General features: G+C 45.0%; 1 protein-coding gene across 3 annotated transcripts in view; it reads left to right on the top strand.

Annotated features, from left to right (window-relative positions):
- TBC1D2 (TBC1 domain family member 2) overlaps window positions 1–14398 on the top strand; it is a 37480-nt gene extending 23082 nt beyond the window's left edge. For 2 of the 3 annotated variants that reach the window (XM_084835006.1, XM_084835007.1), the window contains exons 10-14: window positions 275–751; window positions 1523–1643; window positions 7185–7370; window positions 8439–8560; window positions 9974–14398. In XM_084835006.1, the coding sequence (XP_084691132.1) occupies window positions 275–751; window positions 1523–1643; window positions 7185–7370; window positions 8439–8560; window positions 9974–10175 (1108 nt within the window). In that variant the 3' untranslated portion in view covers window positions 10176–14398. Of the gene's footprint in view, window positions 1–274; window positions 752–1522; window positions 1644–2212; window positions 2358–7184; window positions 7371–8438; window positions 8561–9973 lie in introns of those variants that run through there. The other variant, XM_084835008.1, reaches the window with a different exon arrangement.
- The last annotated feature ends 1474 nt before the right edge of the window (window positions 14399–15872 follow it).

Here is a 15872-nt window from a genome sequence, read left to right as displayed (position 1 = left end):
CATTGGAGGTTTTGTGGATTAAAATTACATTGCACATCAAGGACCCACTTGCTTATCTTTCTAGGCTATTTTTGTGGTAGTGTGTTACTGCAATAGGGAAAGGAAAAATAAAGTGTTAGAAGGTAGCTTGTATTTTCATTAAACTGTATGTTATCTTACACTTCCTTCAATTAAAATCTTATGTGTTTAGTAGACAGGTAATTAACTAAACTTTTTCATTAATTAACAGCCTAGTAATCTGTTGCTTTGCCCCATTCTGCTTTTTTCACTTCAGTCAATATGATGACTATGGGTTTATGACTGTTCCTGATTATGAAGCTGCAGACTGGAAGCTTCTGGCAAAAATCCAGGCCCTCGAGATCAAATCCAGTAATCTTTTGAACCATGAGGCCATGGAGAAACCCCTCTCTGAGCGGTGGAATAACCTTGGAGAACTGACTCCTTCCTCAGAGCTAAAGAGCTTGCTGCGCTGCGGCATCCCAGCAGAGCATCGCCAGAGGGTGTGGAGATGGATAGTGAGCCATCGGGTGCGGCACATCCGCTCTGTTGGCCACTACCAAAACTTACTCAAGAAGTGTGAAGTTGCTGAGCATCCAGCTTCCCGACAGATCGAGCTGGATCTGCCCCGCACACTGACCAACAATAGACACTTTATGTCACCCACCTCACAGCTTGTTCCCAAACTCCTACGGGTTTTGCTTGCATTTTCCCGCCAGAATCCCACCATTGGCTATTGCCAAGGGTTGAACAGGTGAGAGACTCTAGCTTACAGCTTGCATTTCTCAGCTCTCCTATTTCCGCAGCAAATATTCTGTTAACTGGATATTAGGATCAAATAGAGTCCAGTTTAGGCATAATGTAAAAAACAGCAAAGTGAGATCAACGACTCCAACGTAATGTAAAAATATGATACGTTGCAATTCAAGAGACCTTTAGGTGCAGCGGCACTGCAGCCGCTTGTGCCCCTTAAAAGGCAAGAGGCGTCACAATTTAAAAGTTAAACTAGGGGTGTCTGTCACTGGGAAACCTGGTTCGTTTTTGGCTCGATGGCGGTCTGCAGTGGGTACCTCGTTTTGCATCTGTGAGCCAAGCTGTGGGCTGCTCCCTGAACTCCAGGAACTTCTTTGTGCATTTTGGGGAAGGTTCCCCCAAATTTGCTCAAATTTCTGAGCTATCTGTGCAAATTACATATGAATTTGTGCAAATTATGCAAATTTGGTCATAATTTGCACAAATTGGGCTGTAATTTACGCAAATTGCAGAACCTTTAACAATGTGAGAAATTCCCAGAAAATCTGAGAACTGGCGCAGCTCGCTGCTGGTTGAGCTGGGCGCTGCAGCGGGAACCAAAGGCTGAGCCTAGGAAAACTCATCGAACTCCTCCCCCAAAACGTATTTCTCCAACATCCCTAGGTTAAACTGAAAAGTGGGTAGTTACAGGGACCACATGAAAAGGCCATAGTTGTAGGAACCACTGATGTGGTTGCCTGCTCTACTTACAGGGGTGTCTCATTCATTCTAGACTAGCAGCCATTGCACTGTTGGTCCTAGAGGAGGAAGAAAATGCTTTCTGGTGCCTCGTTCATATCACCGACAACCTAATGCCTCCTGATTACTACAGCAACACGCTAATAGGCTCACAAGTAAGTCTGGGACTCCACACTGAGCCATGCAACACGACAGTCATGGGTGAGAGAAAATGGGTTTTTGAAAGAATGAAATATGTTTTGCACAGTGTTTGAGGGGGAAAGGAGCTTTACATAGAATTTTGAAATGGCAGGTTCACTTTTTAAAGGAGAGAAATTAGGGGAGTGTAACACAAAAGGGCTAAGCATTAAAAGGGTCCTGGGGTACTGCTGATCCCATTGGTGTTAGCTACAAGAGCCTTCCCCAACCCGGTGCCCTCCTGATGTGTTGGACTACAACTCCCATCATCCCCAGCCAGCATGGCCAATGGAACATCCGGAGGGCACCAAGGTGGGGAAAGGTGAGCCACAATATAGGAAATTAGTCAATTTTAAGTACAATTCAAGAAACATGACAAGAGCATCTACTCTAAAGGTGCCTCCAGATGAGGCTTTTATACTGCTATCACCTAGCTTCATTCACAGAGTTTTAGCAGGGGATGGCAAGGTCATATGTTGTCGTTTCCCACTCATAACTCTCCTGTGTTTTCCCACTGATTCTTCCACCTTTTTTTTTCTCACTGCAGAAAATCCGTGAAGGAAAAAAAAAGACGGAATTGCTGTGCAATGCCTTCTAATTGGTAACACTAAGAGCCCTCCATCTGGAAGCACCCTAGATGTTCATTCCTATGACTAGTGGCTCAAAATAGTCTGAAACCTTCAACAGGCTTAATGCTTCTTCAGTTTACTTTTTGGACCCTAATATAAAAAAAATACCTGAATTTAAATGGCAAAGCACATCTGTGGTTGTTGGATCTGGCTAGTTCAGGCAAGATGGTGCGAAAAGCAGTTTTTAAAAATAGTTTAAATGGAGTTTCCCTAGTTCAGGTCAGTGAACAACCCTAACTTGAGAGTTTTTTCAAGGAGTCAGGGAGTATCTCATCATTTACCCGGGGGCCCTGTTGCTTTAAGACTTCCTTGCTGGTCTGGCTGGCCTCTTTGCTATTTTTTTTCCTTTGGCCAGAGCTGAATGGTGGCACATAGGCTGAATCTGCAGTTGATATACTCCAGGTTCATAGTCCACTGCAAGCTTGAGTACTAACTGCAAGGCCATTGGTTGTGAATGATGCACATCTGCTTGAATGGTGGGGTTTTCCTTCAGTCGAGAAAGGATTAGCTCCCACCCTGCCCTTCCGTGTCTTATTGTGGGGAACCTAGCCATTTTAAATGCCCGTATGTGCCATGGGTCCCAGGCCCCAAATCTATTTCCCAGGGCCCCAGTTCTATTTCCCAGAGCCCTGAGTAACCATTGGTGCCAGTGGAAGGGTTTTTACTAGCTTAATAAGCGATTTTCAAGGAGGATGGCCGCTAGGGTAGGAAAAGTTAACCCCCCTTCCTGACATGCTGCAACTCTCCCCCCGCCCCAGCATGGCAGTTAAACTTAGGGGAAAATGAAGAGGAACTACTGACTTGGGATGATCTGGGGTGTGTACAAATGAACTGAAGAATTTAGACAGCAATCCTGTGGTCCCCTAGGCAGGTGTCCCAGGGACCATAGGATGGCTCAGGAAATCCCCCAGGGAGGCAGCGATCTGCCCCTGCTCCCGCTCACAGCCAGCGTGGAAAGAACTGTGCCAACTGCACTCCGAGGTCAGAGAAGTGACTTCGGAGGGGGAGGAAAGGGGGCATTCTGGAGGGCAGGGGGAGGAGAGGCCAGGATATGAGTTGTCCTCAGCTTCCTTCAGCCTCCTTCCCTCCCCCTCCAAAGCGCTCTCACTAGATGGGCTAAAATGCCAGCCTGGCAAAAATCACGCAAGAGAAAGGATGAGGAAGTGAACATCACCTCCGCCACTCCTCCCTCAGGGCATAGGAATCTCAGAAGCCCCTGAATTCGGAGGCCTCCGAGCAGCAAAGGCACAATCAATAGGATTGCACCCTTATTTGAGATTATTTAGATGAGAAATCAATTGGCTGGCTTTACCTCCTATGAAATTTAAATAAATCCTAGTAAATATTTATAAATTTGCACAAATTGATATAAATTAGCGTATACAGATTTTATGCAGATTTGTATCCTATGGGCCTGGGCCCTGAATCTTTTAAGTGCCAGGAGCACAGGGCTGACCCTGCCCTTTGTAAATAGAGAGCAGGATTGTGCCCTTAGACTCCCAAGGCCAAGAGGGTCCGAAAGGATGCTTCCAAATTATTGTGGAGTAACACTGCTTCATTCAATGCACTCCTCACTCTGTCTCTATGGCCTCAGTCTTTGTTCTTACACGTTTCCCCAGTACTAATCCCAGACATTAAATGCCAGGAGTGAAGTAATACAGTTAAAAATAAGCACACACCCAAATGAAACTGGTAAATAAAATGTAAATTAATTAATTTATTCTAAATTTATGTTCTAACCTCTGGCTGCAAAGACATTTGGGGACATTCATAACAATAAAATGAAACAATATGAAAATAAACTAATAAATACATTACAAATTAAAACCAAATAAAAGTGACCGCAGACTTAAACCACCACCACCACCAAATAGTACAGACTTAGGAAGAGGCAAAGTAGATACGTGGCAACCCTGAAGGAAATCACAAATGAGTCTGTGGAATATTGAGATGTGACTCTCTTATTGAAACAACTACACTGGCTTCCAGTTTGTTTCCAGGCCTGATTCGAAGTGCTGATGATGACCTTTAAAGCCCTTTATTGTTTGGGATGGGGATATCTAAAGGACCACCTTTTCCCGTATAAACATGCCCACCTATTGAGATCACTGTCAGAAGCACTCCTGTGTGTCCCAACATCCCTAGAAATATGCCTGGGCCAGGCTGGAGAGAGGGCCTTTTCAGTGCCTCACCCAGACTCTTGAACTGCCTCCTCTGGGACGCTTATTTCATCCTGTCTCTAATGGCTTTCTGCAGGATGGTCAAAGCCTTTGTTTTTAGGAAGCCTTTTGGGCTGTAAACGATTGCTTCCCTTTTAAAATGGTTTCAACTCCTGTGGTTAAATTAGTTTTTAGGGTTGGATTTTTAAAAAACTCTCTGCTGTTTTAGTGCTTTATGGTGCCTTTATTTCATTTATTATTGTCATGCTGTTTTTAAAAGTGTTAAGTGATGATGTTAGCTGTCTTGGGCTTGTTGAGGAAAGGTGGGGTATAAATACATTGAGCAATTTCAGTATTTAGCTTTTTGGTGCTGGCCCTCATGACCTTTTTCTTGTTAAGGTTTTCATTAAAGAGTTTGAATTTGTAAAGAGACTTGGAACACTGCTGCCTTCTCTTTCTTTCTTTCTTTCTTTCTTTCTTTCTTTCTCTCTCCTTCCTTCCTTCCTTCCTTCCTTCCTTCCTGTTTTTCTATACTGCCCAATAACTGAAGCTCTATGGGGCCCCATCTATATGACACTGCTTTGACCCCCCATCCCATCACGACTGCGCAGCAATGCGGCTTCGAGTCGGCATGCCCTGCAATACACTCGCGATGTACTGTGTGCTTCCCTAAGAGACTTGCCATGCCCTTTTTGGGGGGCCATTATACTGAAATGCGCAGCTGTGCAGTCCCATGAGTGTGGGGGTGTGACACTTCAGTGGCTCTTTTATATTTGAGGGGCTCTGCTGTGTCTTTCTGACCCTGTTTTACGTAAAAATTGGGTGTTTTGTGCTCCGTAATTTCCACACCATCAGTTTGTCAGTTCCCCAGCCTGAGACTCTCGCGATGATTTGCACTCACAAGCGTGAGCGCTACGCGCCTAGCCATCACTCCAAAATGGTGCCCGGAGCCATGCTGTTCCTCCCGCAAGACCCTCCCCAGCCCTTGGGTACTGAGTCCAAAAGCAACTGTTGTGAAGATACGAAGCTGCAAAAATGTGCGAAAGTGTGATTAAAGAAATTAAAACTCCCCTCTGTGCCTCTGTAACTGCACAGCTGCGAAGGGATGGGGGAGCAAAGGGGCGTCACAGAGTGACGCAGGCACTACACACACCTACAACATGCCTACTGTAAGATGCGAAGTCAGTTCGGGGAAGGAACAGACAGCCCGCAACCGTGGGGGAACCCGCAGCAAACCCAAAAAATTGCAGTAAAATGACTCCTTGGAACTCCGCTTTTTCTGGGCGAAAACCACGGATGGCTGCGAAGTCGCAACTGCGTCATCTATCATGAGGGACCTCGACTTGCACCTGCCGCAGCGTAAAAGCCCAGTGTAGATGGGGTGGTTTGCAAAATAAAGGTTAAAACCATAAAATACAGATAAAACAATGTAAAACCTAAAACAGATTAAAACAGCCACAGCATAAAGCAGACACAGGTTTTGCATATTCTGGATTGTTCATTAGTTCAGATTTTGTGTGTAAATTTGGTTTTTTGATGCTCTTGATTTCCTTTTTCAGATAAAATACTTCAGGGCATAAACAGAGGGCCCTCCGCCTATCCTATGCCCCGCCAGCAAGAGCCAGGCAGGGCAAGCAGAGGGCGGAGGCAATTTCACCTCTGTACCTCTGTTTAAAATGAAAAACACAGCAAGATGGGGGTCTCTGAGTTGCAACCTCGTAAGAGAAGCAGATCTCCTCTTCTGGGCTCGTAGCTATGTCTATGGTGCAGAGAAGGTGACCTCCAGTTCCTATGGCACCCCAGACACTCTAGGGGGCAAAGCATTGCTCTCTTAATCATAGTGTGTATGTGAATGTGTCTGTACGTAATGCACATGCACAATCCAGCCAAAGTTAAATCACACTGATTTCCATGCGAGTATTGAGCATGTTATTTCCCACATGTACTTACCCAGTTGTTGAGATGATACATGAAGGATTGCTTCTCCACATGTACAGTCCCAGAGATCATCTTTAGGGCTTTCCAGGTGTCCCCACCATGTAAGGTACGTTGGGTGACTACTAGGAAAAGAGCCTTCTCAGTGGTGGCACCTAGAGAGGTGCACCTCTTCCTAGAGAGGTTTGCCCAGTGCTTTCTCTGTGGTCTTTTCAGCACAAGGTGAAGAATTCTCCCACCAAGCCCCTGTCTTCTAAATTGTGAAATTTTGAATTCACAAAATTTTAGATCTGTTTATGTTTAATGATGCGATACAGTTACCTATACTGTTCAACTTTCAGCAGCTGAAATGTTATGCTGAATTTAAGCTGAAATTTTTCCACTTTTTAAAAAATTCGATGATGATGATGATATTATTTTAATTTTACCTAGTTTGTAGGCCAAGCACTGTTATTGGGAAGCATAGAAATAAATAAATAAATAAAACTGTTTCAGTCCCATCCACTGAAGTCAGTGGGAATGAAAAATGCCTAACCTGTATTGGATTGTACCTCTATGTATTTTTGGCTACCTAGCATATAGCATCGATCCATTTTAAATATTTTACATTGTTTTAAAAATATAAAGCAAAAATGAAAGTAATTGTCAAAAACTTATTTTGAAGGAGTACTTAGCTGATTTTGTTAATCAGGAGATATGAATACATTTATATGATATGGAGGACACGGAGAATGTCTTGATTTACAGCCTTTCTAATAAGGTTATTTAATTACTATTGATGTTTTGCTGAATTTAGGTGGATCAAAGTGTCTTCAAAGACTTTTTGTTGGAGAAGCTTCCCAGGCTGACAGCTCACCTGGAGCAGCACCGAATTGACCTGGCGCTTGTGACCTTCAATTGGTTCCTGGTTGTATTTGTTGACAGTCTTGTCAGTGACATTCTCTTCAGAGTTTGGGATGCCTTTCTCTATGAAGGGACAAAGGTAGGAGAAACCCAAATAAGAACGTAAGAAAAGCCATGCTGGATCAGACCACGGGTCCATTTAGTCCACCATTCTGTCCAGCCAATCCATCTATATACTCCCCTTAATATATCAGAGCATTTCTACACCAGCCTAAAATCCTGCAGTTCAAACGGGGCTTTCCGCTTCTGTTTCAAATGCAGGCCCTCACAACTGACTGCCTTTACACATGCCCCCTTCCCCCCTCCCCTTGTCCTGCTTTCTGTTTCTTTGCGGGATTAGGAAGGGCTTCTTTACAATGCAGCCATGTGGTTTGTACTGAGGGAGCGCCTTCCTTTTTGCAGCCCCAATCCTGGGCACTTACTTACTTGGGAGTAAGCCACATTGAACTCAATGGGACTTACTTCTGAGTAGACATACGTTCACCCTGCAAGTCTGCAGCCCTCGAGTAAGCCCCATTGAACTTAATAGGGTGCCCTGAAACAACAGAGGACGTTGCTTCTGAGCTTGGTGGGGTGGGGGATCAGATGTGTCTCCTTTCGTTGCAGGGAGGCATTTTACCTTCTTCTCCCTCCGATTGAGAAATGCAGAGGCAGGAGATGCAATTGGCAGGCCATTCCTGCCCTTGCGCTTGCCTTCCGCACCCCCAACAACCGAAAACAAATGCCCACAGCAGGCAGTCAGAGCGGTTTCTTCTGCTATGGGAGAATTTGACTTGGAGATCATGCCACTCGTGTTCCGTTTGCTGGAAAAAATACCCTATTTTTTCTGATTGAGGAAAACACAGGATAGGTGGGAGGAAATAGTGGAATAATGCCTGGACAACGATGAGGCCATGTAAAGGACCCGCACAATTCAGTGAGTGAGCAACCATGAATGCGCAATAAACTTGAGGTGTAGAGATCCACAGAGTCTCCAAGAAGAGATATTTTAGTGGCTAAGCATCTAGGCCAGGCACCTGATCCACTGGATGTATTTAAGGTGTACCGTCCTGCTTTATTATGGTCATCTTTGTAAGCTGTGAGGGTATGACTGCATCCCTCCTGTGACATATTCTATCAGTCTCAGCCAAGTTTCTCTTTGTCCCAGGTGATATTCCGTTATGCTCTGGCAATTTTTAAATATAATGAAGAAGCAATTCTAAGGATGCAGGACAGCATGGAAATTTACCAATACCTTCGTTTTTTCACCAAAACAATCTGTGATGGCAGGTAAGGATGACATCAGAAGCCCAGGGCTTGGTGTGGAAGCTGTGGTGCTCAGAGTGCTTTCAGGCACTTTGTCTAGGGAAAGGCCAGCTTGTCATTCAGCAAACTGGAAAAAGCAAACTCAAGAGAACCAAGCAGTGGATCTCAGTTAGAAATAAAGCCATAGACAGAATGTCAAATCATCTGAGCCATACTGGAAGGCAGGAAGCCAAGCTGCGTACAGGTTACTGAGATCAGGGTTAAAATCCAGCCATCTTTACACACTGTGCCACATCAGATCCATTTCCCCATGTTGCTGCCCAACATTGTGGGGCTGTTCACACAACATGACAGCCACGGTGAGGTTGTGGTGTGTACAAGGCATGTGCGACCACCATTTTGAATATGCAGCCCCCATTTGGGGGTTGTTGTTTTGTGCAAACTCAGCAGTGTGGGTTATGCGAGGGTTAAACCCATGCTTGCTGGGTTTGCACAGCACGACAAGTGGTGCTTGCATGTGCAACCTGGCACCTGTGGGTGCTGCAGCTCCAAACCCAGTCTCTGACTGGGGTGCTAATCAGATGGGAAAGATATTCTCTGTCTCTCACATGCATGTGCACACTCCCTCCCTCCCTCCCTCCCTCCCTCCCTCATTCACTGCATCTGTGAGGACAGCAACACAGGGAAGTGGCTTCCATGTGGCTTGGTGGAGAAAGGTGCCTGAGGCAATATTAAAACTGAATACTCTTAAAACATACTCCCCCTCCCCCAATTTAATACTTTTGAATATATCTGAGAATGTGGTTTGAATCTTGCATCTCCCTGAATGTGTGTGCGTATATTTTTGATCATTTGACTGATTGCCAGCAGATATACCTCAAACATATATAGGCTTATTTAATGGCCTGTAACAGTGGCTTGTTCCAGGAAATCCTGGCGTTCTTCAAAATTTATCAGGGATTGCTTAATGAGCAGATCAGTAATGGTGGACTAGGTTTCCTGAAAGAAAGGTGGCCCAGCCACTACAGTTTTTCTTCTGCAATGCACAGGCTCTGTGTGTTCCCTGAAGGTAGTAAATTTTGAAAGATTGGTTTAGAACGATTGCTTTACAACAACAATCGCAGTGGGTAGAACCAGTAAGCTGGCCAGAGAGATATGGGTGGGTGTTCCTAATCTGAGAGTGTTCCTAATTATACATGGTCTGAAATGTGGAGGGGGGTGAGCCACCGGTACAGAGCAGCCCTGAAGCTCCGAGCCCTTACCAACATTTTCTCTCTTTGGAAAGCTCCCCTATTTCTGAGATCCTGTCTCAGCTTTGTGAGGGAAACCAGAAAGGTGCTTAGAATTCCCACACGCCTCTATCAAAAGTATGTTCAGTTCAGGCTACTGGGTCTCTCGTTTTGTGTGTGTCTGGCTCACATGCTCGCCCTCTTGCAGGAAGCTGATGAACATTGCCTTCAGTGACATGAATCCATTTCCCATGAAGCTGCTCCAGAATCGGCGTGGAGTGTATAGATTAAAGCTGGAGGCTGAGCTGAGAGAACTGGAGCAGATAAAAGCCCAGTACATGAGGGAACAGGCAGAACATGCACCCAGTCAGTTGGATGGAGCTATGAGCGAGGACGAAGAAGAGATATAAAACTCCTGTCCCCTCTTTTCAGTTTGTCTTTAAACATTAGCTTTCACTTCCTTTGGAACAAAAAGGTGACCATTGTTTGTACAGTGGCACCCATGAGCACTGAATGGGGATGCATTGGATTGCTTCCAAGTGCATCAGAAATGATCATATACTGTGGAAGCCTTGTTCTCGCTAACGTCTTTACTGGATTTCCAGTGTGGTGCAATATTTCCTAGATGTCACTGCACCATAAAATTTCTATTCTACTTTCCTTTCTCGGTCGCCTCAGGCATTATAGATTTCAGTTCAGCGGTCTGTCCCTGTTCTCCTCATCTGTCATGTCCTGTGCGGTTTCTATCTGGATGGCAAAGAGCGAATACTTGCTGAGAGAGAGAGAGAAATGCATGCCTGTATTGCAGGCTAGTGAATCACCAGTACTAATGAGTGCCTTGCTAAATTCTTTCTTGTGCTCTTCTGGTTTCCTAATGAGGCCCAATGTTGTGCCTGTGCATACACACACACACACACACACACACACACACACAGATGAACTTCCTTGACTACATGTCCTAATCAGCCAGTTTAGGGTTGATTTGTTTGTACATTTAACACACTAATATCTCTATATATTTTAGACAGATAGACAGATAGATATGTTCAGTTCTCCCATCCTGCTTTTCTGGTTTCCTAACAGGGATCCATAAATTGTATCTGTGCATGCATGTACATGCATACAAGTGAAGGCAAGAATTACCTGCTTGATAGGATTGCTAAACTAGCTTAGAGGGGAATTTTCATGTTTGTTTTCATGCTTGTTTATCCATGACTTATCATAGCTGTAGTGCCTTTTCTTCCCTCCCACCCCCGTTCCTATATACGGTGCCACTCTGCAGAGAGGTGCTCACCTGAAGAGGCAATTGACAGTAAGAACATAAGAAGAGCCATACTGGATCAGACCAAGGGTCCATCTAGTCCAGCATTTTGGAAAGCATTAGGAGGAAACCCACAAGTATGACCTGAGTGCAATAGCACCCTCCTGCTTGTGTTCCCCAGCAACTTGCACACATAGGCATACCGCCTCTGATGCTTTTGCACTCATATAGCCATCATGACTAGTAACCATTGACAGCCTTTTCCTCCAAGCTAAACACATTTAGGTGTGCAACACCAGTAAAACACCACCAAGAATTGGAATATTTGTCTTGTATTGAAGCAACAGTGAAACATGTGTGTATATAGTATACAGACTGTTTTTTCACAGGCTAGTAAATGGTGGATTAATCATTCCACGAAAGGGCACTGTCCCTGAGGCATTGTTCATGGCCCACAGCAAAAGTTTTCTTACCGATGTTAGGTTGTGATCCTAACTGTTTTGATCAATGAGATAAGCAATGCCATCTGCCATTTACTACCTTTTCCCAGGGTTGTAGAAAATGCAAACCTAGAATCTCCTGCTCTAACCAATGACCTATACAGGACTGTGTGCTCAGGTTTGAGTCCTCTTTGGGAAGTGAAGGGAATATGGGTGTGTAACATTGGCCCCTGTTGTTTGCAGGTAATGTGAAGGCTTTGAATTGGCTCAGCCTTGTATAAATCCTAGGGGCCTGGCCTTCTGCCATTCACTAGTCAGCAGAGCAATACCTGCTTCCTGCTGCACTTCAGGCCCCAGCTCAAGCCTCAACAACTGATCTTGGGGACCCAAGGTTGAAGACACACATTCCAGGTATGGATTCAGGTATTTCTGCCCAAGGCCCCCCACTGGCCCTGACAAGCACTTGCTGGTGGCTCAAGCCAGGCCCAGATGTGTGCAGCAGCATAGGATGGACTGACTCCCCTGAAGGTGCCCAGTCCAGCCAGTCCCCTTTACTATGCAATGGATGCATAGCGTTCTTCTAGCCCTGCCCTGCCAGACAAGCACCAAACTCCCAGGCAGCAGCTGAGTTAATTAAATTCAAACCCTGGTGGCAGCCGGATCAGGAGATGGCAAAGAGAGCAGGGTCATGGAGCACCACTTCTGGGTTGATAAAAGCCCCCCCCCAGCACCCTCATTTCTAGAGAAGCAGAGGGAAGCAGGGCAGAAGCAGAGAGCAGCTGATGATCCCCTGAGCAGGAGGAAGCAGCTACTAGAGGGTGAAGTCTTTTCTTGGTGGAGCCTTGTCCCTCAAGACCAGCAATGCAGAGTTCTCACTGCTGCTTTGGCATCTCTAGGGAAGTTTGTGGGAATGCTCCACAGCAAGCTCCTCAGTAAATGCCTCAGGAGTCCTCCTCCACAACTCCCCTGCATTAAGTTACCCCTGAGGCACATGTCTGCCTCACTGTTCTTTTCTCTTTTTTTTTTTGCCCCTTAAGCACTTTGTATTCTTTTCCTGAAGCAGAGGACTGCCTCTGCAGGGACAGGCAGGTCACCCTGACCTGAGATTGAGAGACCCTGTAAGGCCCAAGTCCTATGACAGAGGCCCAGAGCACTTTATTTCTGGTCCAGTGAGATTAACAGAAAGTGCTCCTGGCACAGTCCCTGTAATATGGTGCTACTTTGACTTTCCTGTCTGTGCTTGAGCTCCAAAGCTGCAGACACCATCCCCACGTCTGTCTAGCAGTTTTTGTGGGCCTAAACGTTGTTCAGCCTACTCCTGTCAGTCTTGGCAAGTTCCAGGAAGTGTCGCACACCAGTCAAGCTTTGATTTAGTTAATGAGTCAGAATATGGCAATCTGTCTCTTGTATTACATGGACATTTCAGTAAATACCTTGTCTACTGACTCCTCTAAACTTAATTATTTATATCAATTCCCATTTACTTTTTTCCCTTTGTAAATGCACTCACTGTATTTATTGTGCCACAAGACCCTTTGTTTTTGCTGTTTGTGTTTCCTTTTAACTCAAGATGGGATTCCATAGCAATTTCCCATGTTTCAGGGGGGCTTAGGCCTCCTGAAAGCTCCAGGGTTCGTGAATGGGTTTCATTCGTTTTGCTCCCAGTTATGCTGATCTTTCCCTTAAGGAAGGAGTGCACAAACTGTGCCCCCCAAAGCCTTTACTGCAGCCCCCCAAGGGTGCCCTCATACCACTACGCTGCCAAATTCCCCACTACCTGTGTTCTCCACTCCCTCCCCCAGAGATTCTCATATAAGTCACTCTTTACCTGCTACCACTAGCAGCAATGGAAGAGCCATCTGCATGAGGATCACTGGGGGAGGGGATGAAGAGAAGGCGGTCTACCCCCTCCCACGGAGATACTCGTATAGATTGCTGGGATATGTGTATGTAGCCTTCAATTCAGCATCCTATGCAGCTGAAAAGGTTGTGCATCCCTGGCCATATGAAATTCCAACTATGCAGGTTGCTGGTTGGTACTCAAGGCAATGTAACATTTTTAGGTCAGTAGTAAAACTCCTAGCTTTAAGGAGCTGTTTTCTGCTAAGGCAGACCATTCGTCCATCTAACCCAGCAATGCCTACTCAGGCTGGCAGCAGCTAACTGAGGTCTCAGGCAGAGACCCTTCCCAGCCTAACCTCACAAGATCCTTTCAACTGTCAGAACGAAGGATTTAAGCAGTGGAAGCTGGTGCCTCCAATTTTGGCAGAGCTGTAAATCCATTCTGGGTTTCAGTCAGAACTAGACAGAATTCTAAAGGAGCTATCCAATGTGCTGGACATATTTTGGGTGTAGGATGAAGCACCTTGGATAGCTCCTTTAGAGTCCTGGCTGGTTGTTATTGAAACCCAGAATGGACTTACAGCCCGACTGAAATTGGAGCCACCAGCCTCCACTGGATTTAACCTATAGACTTCATACATGCAAACTATGAACTATGGTCTCTTTTTTCTTCTCTCTTTCCTGTAGTTTAACCCTTATATTGATTGTTTCAGCTTTCAGTGTGTTAAGAAAACATTACCTAATACACATTTTTAAAGGAATGCAGATAGGTTTTGCTACCTGGGTGAAATGCCCAGGGCATTTTATAAGAGCACTAGCTAAAGAATAGCATTATACGTGCATCTGTCTTAAAGTCACTGATATTTATCTCAATAATGTAACATTCCTAGAAGCTCTTTTCAATTGCACTGAGTTAGCTAATGTTTACTTTTTGTACAGCAACCTCCATTTCCTCTGTCTTTTATGTTGCTGATCAAAGATATGTAAGCTGATTAGTGGTTCTTATCTCCACTCCTAAAGGACATGCTGCTTCTTGTAAGTTACAAGGGCAAAAATAAAAAAGAAAGGTCCTATAGCAACAGTTCTTGGCAAACTGCATTTCTTGTTTCTTATTCTGCAAATTTCTACATTCCAGTCAACTTCTGGTGATTATCCCAATACTGTCTGTAAAAAAGAGCTGGTTCACACACACACATGTACATCACCTGATGACTGGCAGCTGAATGTATGAGGTGACTCCCTTGAAAAGCGTATTTCAGACTATATGAAAATTCTGTCTACACCGTTGGATCTGTGATGGTTCATTCGCACATGCTTGTCATCATGATGCAATCATCTGGTGATAAATATGCATGTGTGAACCAGCTCACTTTCCCCATGTTTGCTGCTGCTCATTCTATGGACAGCTTTCCTACTAGATTAATTTTTCTCATTCAACCTTTTAAATAAATAACTAAATCTCACAAGTTTAATCTATAAGGTTGTTTATTAGCCTTGGCCAGGACACAACACATTTCCATGTGTGCAACTTGCTTTCCATCGTTTCTTGTTCAGGTTGCAGCTGCTCATGCTGCAGCAGGGTCCTCCTTCTGAGGGCTTGCTGAATTTTGTGAGTGACTATTGGCAGGAAGGGGGCCGTGCTTGGAAAGGGGGCCTCTGAACACAATAGCCGCCATGCTGCATCATACCTAGGCTCCATCTAGGTCAGTATCCAATGGGGCACAACCACTAATGCAAATTGTGTTGCACTAGCATAAAGTACTCTAGTGCGCCAATAGTGTTAGTTGGTGTGCTGCTGCGCTAGAGTAGTTTACGCTGGCATAACGCAATCTACGTTAGTGTTTGCACCTCGTTAGATACTACTGTGAAATATGGATTTCAATTTACCCAGGACCACTCAGTTGATCAGGCTGAGAGGTTTGGGATCTTATGAGGTGGAGAAAACATGCGCACAACCAATGTAGATGAAAGAAAAGGAGATTTATTGTAGATAAGAGCCCAAAACTAACAGTCCTCAAGAAGCTGCACCCTTCTCTGAGGCTTAAGAGGTTGCATACCTCTTAGGTAGAAACTTAGTGTCCCAAATGTGCTGCATTAAATGATTAAATATACAGTTAGTCCCTGTTTGTTGCTCAGCTCCAGATCAGTCCACGCTGCAAACGGCCCACTGAGGCAACGGTGATATAGTATCAGCCAGGCCTAAGCCTGCTGTCTTATATCCTAAACCCAAACGGTTAAGTATGACAGAACAAAGATAACTGCGCCTTATCTAAGCCCTGGACAGTAAAATCCTCTCCCTGAATTTTACCCAACACATACCACAACGCTATCAAGTACTTGGCCAGAACACTTAATACCTGTCCCATGGATCAAGGGTACTGTTGGTATGTGCACATACAAACTATCCAGATGCAACCACGCCCCTCCTGAACAATGGCAGATTCAGGGGGTTTATACTCTTTCCCTCGTTGGGGCTCATGAGATCAAAGAGGGGTTCATTATGTTCTTTGTTGATAATACATCATGTTCCCAATTTCCAGGAGTGACATCTGTTGTAGACAGCC

Source organism: Heloderma suspectum, chromosome 2 (genome assembly GCF_057233095.1).
Source record: "Heloderma suspectum isolate Gila_16-S chromosome 2, 16-S_ref, whole genome shotgun sequence".
Taxonomy (NCBI): Eukaryota; Metazoa; Chordata; class Lepidosauria; order Squamata; family Helodermatidae; genus Heloderma; species Heloderma suspectum.
Note: the sequence above shows the minus strand (reverse complement) of the source record. Positions and strands in the feature narration are given on the sequence as shown.